At 36.5% G+C, this 16,990-nt stretch overlaps 1 protein-coding gene across 2 annotated transcripts in view; it reads left to right on the top strand.

Annotated features, from left to right (window-relative positions):
* The first annotated feature begins 6,495 nt into the window (after positions 1-6,495).
* The window catches only part of ALDH1A1 (aldehyde dehydrogenase 1 family member A1), a 71,536-nt gene continuing 61,041 nt past the window's right edge, over positions 6,496-16,990 (top strand). Inside the window, exons 1-2 of one of the 2 annotated variants that reach the window (XM_050944197.1) lie at positions 6,496-6,596; positions 6,811-6,918. Coding sequence is in view for 1 of the 2 variants with exons in the window: in XM_050944196.1 (XP_050800153.1) it covers positions 10,611-10,654 (44 nt within the window). In the remaining variant the exon portion in view is untranslated. Of the gene's footprint in view, positions 6,597-6,810; positions 6,919-10,595; positions 10,655-16,990 lie in introns of those variants that run through there. The other variant, XM_050944196.1, reaches the window with a different exon arrangement.

Below are 16,990 nucleotides of genomic sequence, written 5' to 3'. Positions count from 1 at the left end.
CCTTGCTGTTGGCCCCTCAGTGTTGTTCAGGCATCTACCAAAAAAACTCCTTTTGCATGTGTGCCAATTAATTCCCTCTCATGAGTTAAACTGGAGAGCAAGAGGCAGCCTCAGGCAGGTTCTGCCAGGTTAGGGAGCCAGAAAACAAAATGTCAGTTGCCTGGGAGCAGCAAAATAAAAAATTTCATGGTAAAATATTGTATTCTGTGGCATCTTGAAAAAATACCAGATTCTACAGCAACTGAATCATGGGGCCCTAAATGAGGTGGGACAGTTCACCTATCTCACTGTGATTGTCTTAGCTCTCTGCAGGCTCAGACCATGTCTACATTAGAGACCTTACAGTGAACAGCTGTACAGAAACAGCTACGCTGCAGTAAGATTTCCTGACTATCCGCTTTATGCTGACAGGAGAGAGCTCTCCCATTGACATAATTAACCCACCCCCAACAAGCAGCAGTAGGTATGTCAGCAGGAGAGCATCTCCCGCTGACATAGCGCTGTCCACACCAGCACTTCTGTCGCTGTAAATTATGTTGCTCAGAGGGGTGTTTTTCACACACTGACAAAAGTGCTAGTGTAGACGTAGCCTCAGGCAGTCATCACTGCGTCCTGTACACTTGGTTCACAGTTTTAAGGATGTTGCACAATCAAAAGGGATAACAACATGTTATTTAAATGAAAGCTGAGTTACTCACGCATAATTCTGCAACATGGGGTGAAACACAGTATAAAGTTGGTGACTGACTAGTTACTAGATTCGTGGGCCTTCGGGTATAGAGTAGTGGCTTGCAAGACAGAAATGTTTTTTTGTTATGATTAGTCTTTTAGATAATAGCTTCTTGAGAGGCTTGATGTTAAAGAATGTCAAATGTCATTTGAAAGCAAAACTTGCATCTTAAATTATGATCTGTCTGATAAGTATATGACTAATTTATACATGGGAAAGATTATTAATGACTTGACAGTGTCACTTAACTTCTTTTCAAGAAGCAGGCTTGAACAGTGATAATTACAGTCTGAGAGCCTATAAACTCCACCTGTTCTGCAGGAGAGAGGTGAATAAGTGCCAGGAGAGGTGAATAAGTGCCTATTTTGTTTGTCATAGGTGGCTAACAGAAATGGAGAAAGTGAAAGCAAAGCAAATTGTATTTAACTGTTAAACAAAATGTATTTGTGCTAAGTGGCTACCATTGGATTCGGTTCTCATGCTGGCATAATTCCATATAATGTGAATGCAGTTGCTCCTTATTTTGATTTAAGTTGTTTGACATTAAAGGAGACTCAGGCCCTTCATTCTGTCTACATTAGCACAAGATCATGACTAGAGGCACAGCCCTGAGCATTGGATTGTACATAAATTGCACCATGCAAGAGTAACCCAGGAGGCATTTTACGGAGGTGGTCATATTTTTTTTCCATTTACAGTTTTTCTTTTGTCAAAAAAAATCACTGTTTTAAAAAAAATGTAGAATTTTTGCATAGTTTTTGAAGTTTCTGGGGTTTGGATGAAAAAATATCAGTTTTAAAAAATCAAAAAGTTCTTAGTTTTCAGTTTTTAGCGAAAATCTATTGGAAAAAATAACATTTTTCATTTCTTGTGTTGTTTTGTTTGGTTTGGTTTTGGGTTGGGAACTTCTTAATCTCTCTTTTGTGCCTAGGCTACCATGTATGGCTACGCTGGCCAGCAAGAAGGGGGAGGGGTCATAGCCGAGGGCTCACCCATTTTTGCCCCTCTCACAGAGGAGAATATCCTAAGAGTAGGGGCTGCGTTCCAACCAGCCCTCAGGTCTTGATAGGTCAAGCAAGGGGGTGGATGAGGAACAAACGTCCCTACTTAGCTAAATAAAACAGGAGGACAATGTAGCTCTAAATGAAATAGTTGCATATCTGATTATTGTATCTGTGTAAGCTACACTGCAAGGATATCATATGTACATAGAACATAGGAGCATGTTAGAGCTCCCCTGACATTTTGCACAGAATGGTCTCACATTAAACTAATGTAGTCATGGTGGGGCAATAGTCATTTTTGTCCATCATTTTGTTTTCCTTTTTTCATGAACACATCCATTCAAGTAATGTTTTTTATGTCCCAGTAGAAAGAACAGTTTGCTCAGTAAAATTGTGAGAAATTATGCATTGTGAAAAACATAATTTTCATTGAAAAAATGTTATAGATTTTGGTTCATAAATCTAGCCTCCCTCTCACCCCCATACCGTATCCACATGCACGTGCACACGCACACACCTTTCCTTCCTATTTATTTTGATAATAGTTCACTAGCAAAAGGGAAAGATTTTCCACTCATTTTTTCAAACATATTTAGATTTAAACATTGACGTGAACAATCCTCTGTTGGGCAATGAGACTGTGAGGTGAGAAATAACTCCAGCCAGTGATCATACAGTTAACTTTAGTTCATTTTCATAATCCAGAACTATCAAGTATAATACTGTAAAATTTATTTTATGCATTTTCCCCTCATATTTTAAAAGAGTCATTTCCCAGCTATAAAGTCACAATATTACAGATGGTTTTTCCAAAGGGCTCAGGCCTGATCCCCCCGCATTTCTGTATGAACTAGCCTGATCAATTTTTGAAACCTTTTTCTTGTGAGGGGAAAAACAATGAAAATGCCAACAATCCTGCCTCAATTAGACCTCCGTTATTTACATTGGCAAATGTGGAGGCCAGTGTCTGTCTTGCCTTAAAAATCACTGAGTGTCTTGGATAATTATCAGTAAGTGAGAATGTATTTTTAATATGTGTGACTACATGGAGAATAAGAATATTGGTATAGCATGGCCTAGATAATACTTAGGCCTTGCCATGAGTGCAGGATGACCTCTCGAGGTCCCTACCTGTCCTATGATTGCTGCACAGGGTTCTAAATGTCTTGGTATAAGAAAGTGGTGAAAGAGTTTGGTTAGTTTCGTTCTGGGCTGAACCAATGACCACTGACTCTCACTGATTTTAGTGAGCATTGGATCAGGCCCTAAAGCTGTATAGTTGTCCTGGCCATGATTTCTGTACCAAACCAGTGACAATTAGGAGTTTGCATAGAAAAATCCTGGGGCCTTAATATACACAGTCCTGTACTTGTTTAGTTTTTTACACCTATGAAAAGTGAATGTAAAAGGAATGTAAAACCAAATCAGAATGGTAGCATTTTACACCCCTTTTCCACACTTGTAAATGACCACATAAGATACATAGCAGTAGAGAATCAGGACCATAGTGTTTGTCACACTTTTTTTTTTTTTTTGCTATACAGGTTTATTTAACAATGATAGGAGATCTCTAATGTAGCTGTAATTTAAGAATGTATAACATGCTTTATCAGATCTAACTAGACTATCTTTATTTGTTTTTAAATTATTAATGGCAGCTATTTAGCACTTTTCAAATGGAGACTAATTTAATAATATAATAATAATTAAAATATTCTGTGCCAACAACTTTCATGTTTTAAACTAAAATTATTAGTTCTATCTCTTTACCATGTCAAATGAGCAGCTTTATTAATTGTGTATATTTTAACTCACACACAGTTTCTGTGAATGCTCAAATGCTGATGACTAAGGATGTGTTCAGATGTAAAGATGTTTTTGTGTGTGCAATGAGTATTTGCACTTACTCATTAGCAGCACACACCTCTGGATGTGCAAAGTAAGTACAGAGTTACAGATATACAAGTGCACACCAGTGTGTACTTACAGGAGCTGAAAATCAAGCTATATGTCCTCCCAGGCATGTCTTTGGGGGCAGATTTATTGAGCGCATTTAGAAAGAAAACTTTTTTTTCCCCTCACAATACTACATGCAAAAAACCTGTTGAAAATTGTACCTGGATGAGAGACATCTATCCAGAGATATTTTTAATTACATGAAGGGAGAATGATTACATATTTTCAGCAAAATATTTCCTCTTGGGAAGTTCCAGATCCCAGAGCCAGTGGCTGTGGTGTAAGTGTGCTTTGTATTAAATCTGAAAGGAGGTGATCTATAATCTCACTTTCCTTTTTCCTTCCCCAACCCCTTCTCCCCTACCCAAAGTCTGGTCTCTGGTTTTGCACCCCTCCAGCCCCCTCCTGTCTTTCCACTTGCTCTTCTGAAGATGTCCGGGATGGTTAGGATTCATCAGGTCACACCTCAGCCTGTCAGGACACGGCGCCTCCTTTGCCCTGCTTCAGCCCATCGCTTCATTTCATCTGCAAAGAGGCTGGCGACGAGCTGGCCTCGTTAGACACAAATAACCACAGTGAGCCAAAGGCAGAGGGCAATTTCCCTCTCAGTTACCTGTCACATCCCCTCGGCTTTTGCTAAACCAGCCAATGCTTTTATTAACCTCAGTCAGAGCCCTGGCAGAGAGACAGACACAGACAACAGAGCTTTGGACAAGAACTCCTACTTTCAAGATGATAATGACTTGAAAGCAGAGGAACCCCAAATCTGGTCTTCTCCTCGCTCCAGCCTCATACCCATCCTGATAAAACTTTCCTCATCTACCCTCCCTTTCTCCCCTTTTCTGTCCTGACAACTCACCCCTCCACTCTCCACTCCTACTGAAACTCCTCCCTCTGCTTACCCAGCCCCTTTCCAACAGCTCAGATTTGACCCCTCTCCTGTGCCTCTGAATAGTTGCTTTGCAATATTTTCCCCCACTCTCCGAGCTTGACCTGGTGCCTTGAATCCCCATCCCCTTCTTCCCTTCTTCAGCCTCACACTACTCTTTACCTCACCCTTTTACAGCTTAACTCTCCCTTCTCACTTGTCCTTCTTCACCCTCTCCGGCCTGAAACCATCTTCACCACACTCTCATTAGTAGCCTGACATTTCCTCCTGCACCGTTACCTCCCCTTTCCAAGCTTGACATGGCCCTCTTGTCACCCAGCACACTTATTCCCCCTTTCTTGGCTTGACACTCCCTGTCTTTCCTCAGCCTCTGCTTTCCCAGTCTGAACATCTTCTCACTCTGTCTGATTTCTCCTTTGAACAGTCAGTCTGTGGTGTGTGTTAAGGGAGAAGCTCTCCTCTCTGGTATGTGTTATTGCCTGTGTTACAACTGCAGTAGAAACATTACTGGCTCCTCTTCTGCTTGCCATGAGGCTTGCATTTCTGGCACTGGACAGAAGAGAAAGGAGATACCGGAAGGCCCAGCCAGAAATTTGTGTTAGTTACTTTGATGCCTCCACTAAAGTAGAGGCTGGGCACGGAACATGTTCCTGTTAACACCCACAGCACACACACATGTGCACACACACATGTACACACACACATATTGGTCCTGATTCTTGTCTCACACCAGTATAAATCAGGAGTAGTCCCTCTAGTCAATGAAGTAACAGCAGTGTAGAACTGGTATAACTGAGTTTAGAATCAGGGCTACTGTGTTTATGTTTAAGATCACCAGAAGCTTAAATTCATGCCTAGACCTAGGAAGTCTTCCAAAGAAGTGGCATCAAAAATATATGCTTTCATATAACTGTTTTATATCTTATACAAAACTATCAGTGCATAGAGATGTAATTATAGTAATGAAAGTTGAAGATTAAGATTTCTTTCTTTTCCACAAATGTGTGCGTACACATGCACGTATATACACACTCTTGTAAGCCGCAAATTATGCCCACTTACATCTTAAAAAGCATTGTGTGTGAGCACTGCAATTAGATCCTTCCATCTTGACTTTTTGTTATGTTGTATATTTTTAAGTGGTATCATAAGGAAAGGTGGCTTTAATTTTTGGTTAGAATAATACAAACCTGCCATTTTGCTGGCAGTTTAGAAGACGTTTAAAAAAATTAAAAAATGGTCAGATACCACTTCCTTCCATGAATATTTAGCAACTATAAGTAGTATTTTGGTTGGCAAAAATAAATGTGGCAATAAATCATGTATTTTTTAGAGGTGGGTGCAAGGTAGGAACAGCTGCTGATGGGATAGCAATATCCAGATTTTGGAATCTGAGCTGTTCCCCTGTAGGTGCTGAAATACTTCCTAACAAGAAGCAGGAATCTAACACAACATTGGATTTGATATATTTATTTAGTAATTTTACAGAATGTCTTTGTCTTTTCTTGGAAACCATGCAAACATCCCACCCCCAAAAATGCAGCCTAACTGTATCAATCTTTTTTTCCCCTTTCTCCATCCCCTTTAAATTGTAATTCTATCCCGTCCAACTCATGATCTCTCTTCTCTTCCTAGCTTCCCCCCACCCCCCTCTCTCTCATTAGTTTAACTTGAGTTAATTAGGAAGAGAAGGCAGCCCTCAATCTGTTATGTGTTAAAATAGAACAATCCAAACAGAGAGGCACAGACACAACTATGTGATTTCATTGTCTACGGGAGACAGAAAGCCAGTGGGGCTTCTCTTATCAAGACTAACATCTTCCCAATGGTTAATCTAACTGGCTTTAAAATGTCCCACAAATGCAGATCTAGGATAACAATCTTTCCATGTTTCCTTTTTTTCCATTTCATCATAGGCAAGAATGAGTGAATTGGATTGACGTGGAGGTGATGGAGGAAGAGAAATGGTCTACACGTCAAAATGACAATGTATATTACATGGTTAACAGAATGAGTGGTACGTGCAAAAGCTGTGGGTATTTTCATCTGCTCTGTTGTATAATAAGCTGCTTTTTCTCCCAAGTGTATCATCAAGATCCCTCTCAATTCAACGCAGATTAAATGTTTGCTTGAAGGATCTCTTTCTATGAGTAATATCACTTGATAAATGTGGGATTGAAGTAGGAATCTAAGTATTCACTTGTTGCTGTTACTGCTTTGTGTATATATAGGGGTCATGCCTGGTGTTGTGACTGTAGTGTTGATCACAGACCTGAAGGCAGAGTGTGCTGTGGAAGTGAAGTTTAGCAGATCTGGGAAATCAAGCTCTGGTTGTAAAGGTAAGGCCTTGGACTCTTGATTATCTGAGTATGGTACATTTTGAATTTGATAAGATGCATGTTCCAAGAAGAAAAGCATAGTAGTACACATACAAAGTAGAATGTTTATAGTGCTTTAGACCCCCAAAAAATATTATGCCATATTATATGAGCTACCAATATTTAAGTTTATAGCAACGGTTAAATAAAACTGACAGCTTTGTGTGAAGGTGTGCAAAATTTAAGATTGTAATTAGTGTTAAAATTTATTTGTGAAGTACTAAAATGCTTAATGCAGATGCAAGTATCTTTGAAATTTAAAAACATGTCAATAAGCTTTGACATATGATATGCAGGACACAGACTGAAAAAAAAGGGACCTTTGCTGAGAAAAGGAGAGAGAGACCTTAATTGTTTAGGAAAATATTTTGCTTCCTCCCCCACCCACCCAAACATGATTTTTAAATGAAACACAGCAACAGAATGAAGAGGAAGAAAGGGAATTTGTAATGAGGAACAAAGTGCAAGATTCATAATCAGACGAAATAAGGGCATGAAAAATAGGGGAATCTAGTATCTCTTTTGAAAGGCTTTCCTGGAAGTTTGCTTTTACTAGATTTTCAAATAAAATCATGTTTTCTTACAAAAGTTAACTTAGGGCCAAAGTGTGCTCACCTTATTAAAGAGTTTGCCCTTTAAATTTACCTGATGTTTTTGTGCTTTATACAGTAATTCAAAGTTCGTCTTCAAATGCTTTTTTGTATAAAATATTTTATATCTATTGCTTGAAATATTTTCTATTAATAATTATATAAAATTATTATTAAAAGAAAATACTTCAAGTAATGGCTCTTGACTCAATATTAGTAACTAGTGGCAGATGGTATTATGTCTTGTATTTCCAGTTGCTCTTTTCTTACTATAAGTGTCTTAGATCACAGTGTGAAATGTTTTTAAACAATTAATTGAAATGTTAGAAATTACAACATGTTGGCTTAATTTAAAAATCAAAGAAATTTGAAACAACAGAGTAGGTAAGATTAAGAATTGTACACATTATTGCTATTTGATGTCTTGTCAATTTCAACGAAATGTCAGTATGCTGGAGAGTTTGTAAGAATAGCCATAACATACAGATATATGGAAGTATACTTTGTTGGTTTACTCAAAAAGTACAATAAGTATTAAAATATTAATGTCCATTTACCAACTCCAAATCTCTGGAAAAGCAATCAAAGTTTCCCCTTTTGTAACATTGTTCTTTATGGAGTATACTTCTTGTGTAAGTTTAATATGCTGTGGATCCCTCAAAATTGACTTTTACTGGAGTAGATATCTGGCACTATGTGCAGCAGATTAGACCACAAGTCCCATTACTGTTCCTTGCCTTTGCCCATGTCAGACTGCCATGCAAGGCACCTGAAAATGTACCATTCAAAGCATAGCATACATCTCAGTATAACATACAGAATCCTTGGCTCCCAACAACAGTCACTGAGGGAGGGGTATAGAGACAGCATTGCAGTTGGAGAACAATTTTAGAACATAATTAGCTAGCACAAATGTTTGTTTCTAGTCAGTTAAGTGGAGCTGCTGTAGAAAAGTGTTGTTATTTAAGAGAGAGAAATGACAATCTAAAAGATTATGTAATTTATCTGCTATAAAATTTAGGCCTGATTTTGCTTTCTCTGCACACTTACAACTCCAACTGAACTGAGTCTGGGATTGTTCAAGACATACAGAATGCAGGATCGTACCCTTTTATTTGTAATAAACATAAACCATACTAATTTCAGAATAATGTTTGCATTTGATTAGAGATATGCTTTTTTTGTATGTCAGAAAAATCAACAGTATCGGCAGCTTTGTGTGTTGTCTGTCTAGCAGCAAAACCTAGAACACTTACAGCTCCCTGTTCTTTATAATTTGTTCTTCAGATCCCATTATCCTTTTTACACTGCTTTGTACCAAAAAAACAACACCCGTATGTCTAGTGGATAAACAGATTTGCTAGTAGAAGCTGCTTCAAATGATTCAGTTGTGCTGGTAGGTTACCCCCTATGACCCTGAAGCTGATGAGTGTATTGCAGTGGACTTTACATTGTTAGTTTCTGTAACATTCGATAAAGATCAAAACAATGGTATTTTTTGTACATAGTGTTATGCTACAAGTTAAGCATTGGAGAACTAAAATAGACAGTGATTAGTGAGTAGCAGACAATATTTATTTTGCTTTTACTGAACTGTGTGTGTGTGTGTGTGTGTGTGTGTGTGTGTGTGTGTGTGTAGCCTGAATGTTAAAACATAACATACATATACAGTGTTAACACCCATAGAATTTTGCAAGTCTAAGAAGTCAGGGGAAAGGTATTGAAAGCACAGTAACAACAGAGTCCAATGTTCAAGTTGTAGCACCATATTTCTTAACTAAAATGAATATTTTGTGTTAGTTGTGTAGTACATCAACAATAATTAACAGATTCCACTTTATGCACCATTTCAAGCATGTACAGTATATTTACCACTTTGTCAATTTCTTCAAAGGTCAGAGATATAGTTGGTGATCTTAATGACTTCTCCAACTTTTTAATATTAACAAGTATGCTGTCAAGGGGCTTGAAAATTCAAAGTTTTCCATAAACCATTTCCTACAAACTGGAATATTTTACACTGATTTGGAGTGTTTTATCTTCAGCAGTGTATATTTTATCTTGCAACCTATTCTCTTTGGCAAGGATCTAATGAGGGAAATACCATTGTAAGTTTAAATGCAAAGAGCCTGATTGTCCACTTTATAGCACCAGCATAAAAGCATTGTAAAAGAGTGGATAATCAGGCCCAGGGATCGTCAGATCATTTCCCCACAAGTCCAGTATGTTTTCTTAGAAAACAGCATTGGCTACGCACTTTTCAACATGAAGTAGGCCTCTTATTAGTCTTTGAATCTGTTTTCTCCTTGCAGTTGAGTGGTGTTTTCTTCATATCTGGAGGGGGATTACAGACTTGGACACACGAATGGTATTTCATGGTCCAACAAATAAAGCAATGGTTGAAAATATGAAAAACTGGCTGCAAGGCATGTGCACGTACAGGGGATAACCACACCCTAGGCAATTGTAGCTCCACTGTACTGACAAAGTGTGCAGTTCAGGCTAATATCCATATTTTATAATAACAGTTTCATCACATGGTGGGTAACTTCTGCAATGCATGCGACTTTCTTAAAACAAGCCAATACCTAATGAAATTTTAGTTTTTAGGACTTCTTTATGGGAAATCTGTGTTAAACAGGTCTGACGTATTTCTAATTTTAAGCCCTATTTAGCATAATGTGATTATTACCAGTAGTCTTTTCAGCACTTTCTATTTAAAAAGATAAATCAATTTTTTTAATGATACTTCAGTGAAAAGGGGAGTTTTCCTAATGGTACAGTAGAGATGCAGCAAAGAGAAAACCACTATAAAGTATTTTATCAGAGGGAAATTTGACTACTATATGTTGACGGTGCAGACAGATATCTGACAATTAATTAATTTGTAGGACAACAAAGCAAAGAGTTTCTGTGCCCATAATGGATTTCCACACTCGCCAATGTACTTTCTTTTCTTTAGCTTGGTCCACCACATATTAACAAATTCCAAACAGATACATGTTATGTAACATAAGATCCCATTATGACAAATGCTTACTACAAGGCATAGCACCTACTACCATGATTGCTCATGCTGAAGTTCCTCGCTGGCACTCCAACTCCAGGTACACACCTAAATAACATTTCAGTACATAATAAATATCTTTAATCAATTACTATGATGATATTTAAGTCCATTCTTGGGCATGAGGATCTATTCTTTCCTGTTTTTTAACACGCACTATCATTACTAATATGTTTCAAATTACTAAGTAAAGTTTAGTGATCTGAAAACTTTTTTCTTTTCACATTGGAGAAAATACTACATTAAACTATTTGATTTTCTGATGTGTGGTTAGATTGGGGGAAATTATTAAAATTATTCACAAAGATTGCATTTGGCAAATGTGAAATAAACATGTATTTATGAAAAATATTTCTCAGATATTTAAGAATTTCACATTTTCCAAACAAAATATCTGTGAATAATTTTAATTATTATTCTCCTAGTTCTAACCACAACTCAGAAAGTCAAACAATTTGATATTGTACATAAAAATAAGATGTCACTGAATGAGTCATCTATGTGTATCATTCAACTATCTTTACTTCTTAATTCAGTATAAAATGCAGCACTGAGTATTAATTTGACCAAATGAATTTGAAACTTGTTATTAAAACTTTATTGCATTAAGTTCACTATTATGGTTCTCATTCTCTAAGTTAAGGACAAAACTCCCATTGACTTCAATGAGAGCAAAATCGATCCTTCTATCTCCATACACAAATGAATATTTTAATAAAGATGCATCATTGACTTTCATTTAAATTAATTATTTTTACAGCCATGGCTGCCCTGAAAATGCATGATATACTTATTACAATCCAATCTAATATAATGTTCACATATTATCCTTTTATATGTGGTATCACAAACAGATTTACAGAGGGAGTCAGTCATACAATTAATGTTATTAAATACCATATACACTTTGCTTTTCCAAGGGTCTTATGTTGATTATCCTTCCACCCAAAATCTGTGGTCTCTGATGAAACACTTCTAATTGCATTAGGTGAACCGAAAGTACATGATACAATTCTCAAAAGACTGAATGCTCTTGAACTATGAATACTATACGCAGCTATAAATTTGCCTAGTCACAAAGCAGCACTACCGCCTAGTTTTACAATTGTTCTTACTCTTCATTGCACATTACAGCACTTGAATGTTGTAATTTCCTCTGAAAGAACGGGCATTTCGTAGTTTTACTAAGTACAATCTTGAGTGGGTAGGAGGGAACGGCAAGGAATTCCATGACTTATTGCATAGATGTGCTGGTATTCCATTAATACCATCAGTAGGATTGACAATCCTAATGAATGAACAACAAATTGTATAGAGGGAAAAAAGTATTCAGTGCAGAGAATTTTGGTTTCTCTATGTGATTAACTGCATCATGCAGTCATATCTGTGTAAAAGTATTATTATTGTTATTATTTCTACAGCACTGTAAGTAGATAGAGCCCCTTACAGACACATAAACTGAGAGGTTTCTGCTCCTGAGATGAGATTTTACGCAATAAAAGTTAACAAATTGTGGAGTCGATAAGTGGAAAACGATTTTGAGAGTGACAGTGTAAGGTCAGATGTGCTTAGTGTTGTGAATCTATTTTGTTAGCTTCACTTCTCATGTTTGAAAATAAATGAATACACATATTTGACTTGGTGGATGGTGCAAGCCAAGTGAGATGGTAGCAAAGAAAGGGTGCCAAAAGAAGAGAGTCTTGTGGAGAGATTATAAGGTGCACAATGAAGTAGTATGGAAAATGGGCATCAGGCATGATATTCCAGTCCCAATGGAGACTGCACAGGAGGTACAGAGCTACTTGTGTGGGAGAGGGGAAATCACAGCTAGTAAGTCATGAGCAGGGAAGTGATATGAGACAAGATATAGCTGTGGGAAGATTTATTGAGGGCCTTATGCTGAGGGGAAGAAGTTTGAAACTGATGCAAAAGGAGATTGGGAGCCGATGCAGAGACCCAACAATGGATATGATGTGGTTGGAACAAAAAACAAGGAAAATAATTTTAGAAATATGTAAAATATGCTCACAGTTGTCTTCCAACTCCCAGCAAATATTAAGCCTTACAGTGATTTAATTAGCTTTGGAAATATTAGCATATTTTACTTTTATTGGCACAACCTGGATGTTCCAGATATATGTGTACTGAATGACACAAAGGTGATAAAAGGATCTGATTATGCTCTCATTGAAGTCAGTGGGTGAAGGATTAATCCTGTTCATTAATATTGAAACATACTTAAATATAATAGACAAATATTCAGAGCTAAAAGTAAGAATCCCATATTGCCTATTGCAATCTGTTTTTAACATTTTTGTTTCTATTTATAGCTTAGGACATATACAACCAATGTTCAGTCTAAAGTATATTTCAATCCACGATATAGCATATCTTCTGTATCTCCTCAGGCCCTTCTGTGTCTTTATTAGCCTCAGCAGTTTCAGTTTGCATGGAGCTTGATAAACCTCCCACCACACACACCTTTTTCATTTCTATTTTGCTGGGAATTTTCAGGTATTAATCAACTCCAAAACTCCAAGCGAACCTCTGCTGTATCTGCAATGTCTAGCTTGGTTTTGAGATGAAGTCTTTCTTATCATCTATGTGAGGAAAAAAATTTTGTGCAAAACCCATTTCCAAGTTTGTATGAAACAGTGGTTTATGAGCCACTGCAAACCTAGGCTGAACTTCAGGTTGGATATGAAAGGCCAAATTCTGCTCACCTTACTCTTGCAAAATTCCCACTGCAGTTACTGGGAGTTCACCAAGATGGATATGACATGGAAGGTTCATGCAGCTTTAATCTTTATCATCACTTTTTACCCTGACACACCTAGACTATGTGCCACTTGTTTTCAGGGAAGCGTCCCAAATTGTTGGGAATCAAAAGAAACCTAGTTTTCTGGAGAGCGCTCTGTAACAACCTCTGGCTCACTTTTGCCTCTCTGTTTGCTCTACAGTTTGCTGATTCTGCAGGTAAATTACTTTTTGATTATTATCATCATCATGACCAGGGGCTATGACTTTGGGTTCTAATTCAGTTAATGTATAATTCTTTATATTTTTTATAATTATGTTTAGTATAACCATAGTTATTGTACGTACAGTATGACATTGTCTGTTACACACACTCAAACCATAAAGTTGGTAGTATGAGATAGTGTGGATTCTACAATAGACACTGTTGTCAGGAACTTAGAAAAAAAATCATATGCACTGAAACTTTATAAGCATACACTGATTTTTCTTGGGATACATGAACCAAATATTAAATGAAACATTGACATTTCCAGTGCACAGCCATCATATTCTCTCTCGTGTACAATGATGGAAAACAAAGAAGCATTAACTACTTTGTTAGCTGATAAATTTAATAATCAAACAAAAATATCTCTCTTTTCAGTTCAAACATTTTGAAGTATAGTAAGTTCTTAAAGGATTTGTTTTAGGATCAGGGTTTGTTTCTCCTCTTAAGATATTTGGGCAGCCCCCAGCCAGATAATGTTACACACAAGTGGCAATAAAAGGATTTAATTTACATTCTTGATTATATAGATTACGAGTGGCCTGAATCCATTAGTGACCAAAACTTGCTTCAGAGCATTATTCTAGCCAATATTATGTACAATTTAAATAGAACAGAATGAAATATACAGTGTGAGATTAAAAGGTACGCTCATTATATAACCATGCATTTTATAGAGAAAAAACAATTATATATTTTTAAAAATATATATAAAAATAAAAAGTAAAGGGGAGAAAATATTTATGTTGCAAATAAACAGCTGTCTTAACATTTGGAAAATGTCTGTACCACACTTTTCTTGTGAATGAGTGGACTAGGTAGATAATGTATTACCTTTTGTAAGACCAATATATGCGTTAAAATATACACATTTCTAAGCCAATACCTGGAGAAAGGGCTTTTTTTAATTTTCTTTGTCTGTCTACTTCCCTAATAGTAAGATGAAACACATGTATTAAATGAATGTGAAATCACAGCTGCATGCGGCGATGCTACTATTCTGAGTTTGTGAAATATTCTTGCAATTAAAAAATAATTTTAAAACAGGAAAGGGATTTGTTTTGTGCTAACTCTAATTTTGGATGATATAGTTAATAGTGTCACTATAATACATGCAGAAAATTAAAACACATTGGGGTTTTTAATGCAAGCTAGGCTATCTCTAGGATTTACTGTGTACTTTAATTGGGTTTGCTTTATACTTCTGCTGACTAACAGCATTCCTCCAACAAACTAGCAAATTAATTCCTAGTTTTTTAATTGATAGGTTTGATTTTTGCTTTAGGATTGTTTTCCATTTCTGTATAAGTGAGTGTTATAGGAATGCCATTCCTTCACTGAGTTTTATAACTGGGCTCAAATATATATTAAACGTACGTTCATATTATTTGCCACAAAATATATTAATTTTTAAAAATATTTATTTAATTAAATGAGACCGTCCTACTCCCACTGAAGACAATAGCAAAACTCTGATTAACTTCATTCAGAGCAGGACTAGCACCTAAATTAAACTGTATTTCCAAAAATTACATTAAAGTGTTCTGCTTTGTTTATTAATTTTTGCTGATCAGTGATGCAGATGACTTGGAACCTGTATATCACTGGTTCAGCAAACAGTATACATGTGATCACAAAACAACCAAATACATGAGAAACAGGTATTTCAGATGATTAATTAATGAAGTCAGTTACACTGCATTTAAATTTGAGGATTAGAGGTGTACTACAGAACAATGGGATAATGTAAATTCTACTAATTACCTTAAAAATAAAGTCTCTCTCAAAATCCAGGTGTGGGGGGTTTATTTGGTCCATGATAAAGTTAGCAGTCAGTAGTGAAATTTAGATTTTACAAATTCAGATCTGGGTTTGGATTCAAAATCCGAAATCCAAAGTTTGAGTGTGTTCAGATCCACTGTTTTGATTCAGGCCCATCTTTAAACAACTGCTCTGGACATGATGAAATGCTCAGCTATGCTTTACAAAATGTAAATAGAATAATGTTTTCTTTTCTTTTCTTTTGTACCCCTCCCCCACACACTTTCATTACATGGCTAGGATAATATTTTGAGTTGCACAGCAAGTTAATCTGAAAATGTTGCCTGATGAAGCCCTATGGGAAATCATTTTTTATAACAAAGATTCTTATGACTTAGATGGAATTTTCCTGACCCTGCTCATTCCACTTCAGATTTTACAAATTGAGGTCCTGATCCTGTAATTCCTCACTTAGACTGGTAGTTCCTACTGAAGTCAATGGAAATACTTGTGTGAATAATGGCAGTGAGGCCAGACTCAAGAATAGACAAAAGGTCTAATACTGATCCCACACTGGTTTTACAACAGTTTAACTCTATGTAGTTCAGCAGGATTACTCCTGAATTACTGCAGTGCAGGTGAGAGCAGAATCATGCCCTGCATGTTTACTACTGTACTGTGTGGCAAGTGAGTACTGATCTCAGACTGTATGTGATTTGTAATGTAAATTTCTAATCTGACGATTCTGAAATCGTGTAAATCAAATGAAAACAAATCTAACAAATGGCACTGCAACTTACACTCATGATCAACTTTTGCCTCTAACAATGCCAATTAAAAAGTGGGTACGGGCTATCTTGGAAAGTACATTTGGGTACATAATCAAAAGCTAAATGTGAAGGTAAGTAGGAGAACAAATGACTCACCATTACCGATCCCATATTATCAACAATTTTTAACTGTACTGCATTTAAGTATTTATTAAATACTCCTTCAAACTCTCAAAAAAAAGGAGAAAGGGTTATTTTTACATACAAGACTTTCATAATAAAGGACATAATCTTCCACAGACACACAGGCTTATAAAGCACACAAAGCAATTATGTAAAATCAATTGAGGCTGTCTAAATCTTGGCTTTGAAACAAATGTTCATGTAGGGAATGCGGAAAACTACTTGGCAGCAATTGTTACTAACAATGCGGGTTAATAACTAACAACTTTGGCCTTGATTCTGGTCTCACGCAAACAATTTTTACTTCACTGACTTCAGCTGAATCACTCCTGATTTACTTCAGTGTGAGATCAGGTTAAGGTCATTTATCTGCAACCTGTGGCATAGACCCATCTGTTTATTCAGACACAATTATTTGAGAAAACTTTGAACCATTTAGCTAATTATTACTCTAGCATTACTAGCAAGTTGGGAGATGAACAGAATTACATATCTTAAACTCTTTTAACAGCAAAAAAATGGGAAAAAATGAGTTCCTTCTTCAAGTAAAACTTGCTTATATAATTCAACTGTCCTATAGAATTTAGTAAGGATGAAATCAATAGTGTTCTATAGAAATTAATCTAAATCCTTATAA

The sequence above is a fragment of the Gopherus flavomarginatus genome, chromosome 3, assembly GCF_025201925.1.
Source record: "Gopherus flavomarginatus isolate rGopFla2 chromosome 3, rGopFla2.mat.asm, whole genome shotgun sequence".
In the NCBI taxonomy this organism is placed as follows: Eukaryota; Metazoa; Chordata; order Testudines; family Testudinidae; genus Gopherus; species Gopherus flavomarginatus.
Note: the sequence above shows the minus strand (reverse complement) of the source record. Positions and strands in the feature narration are given on the sequence as shown.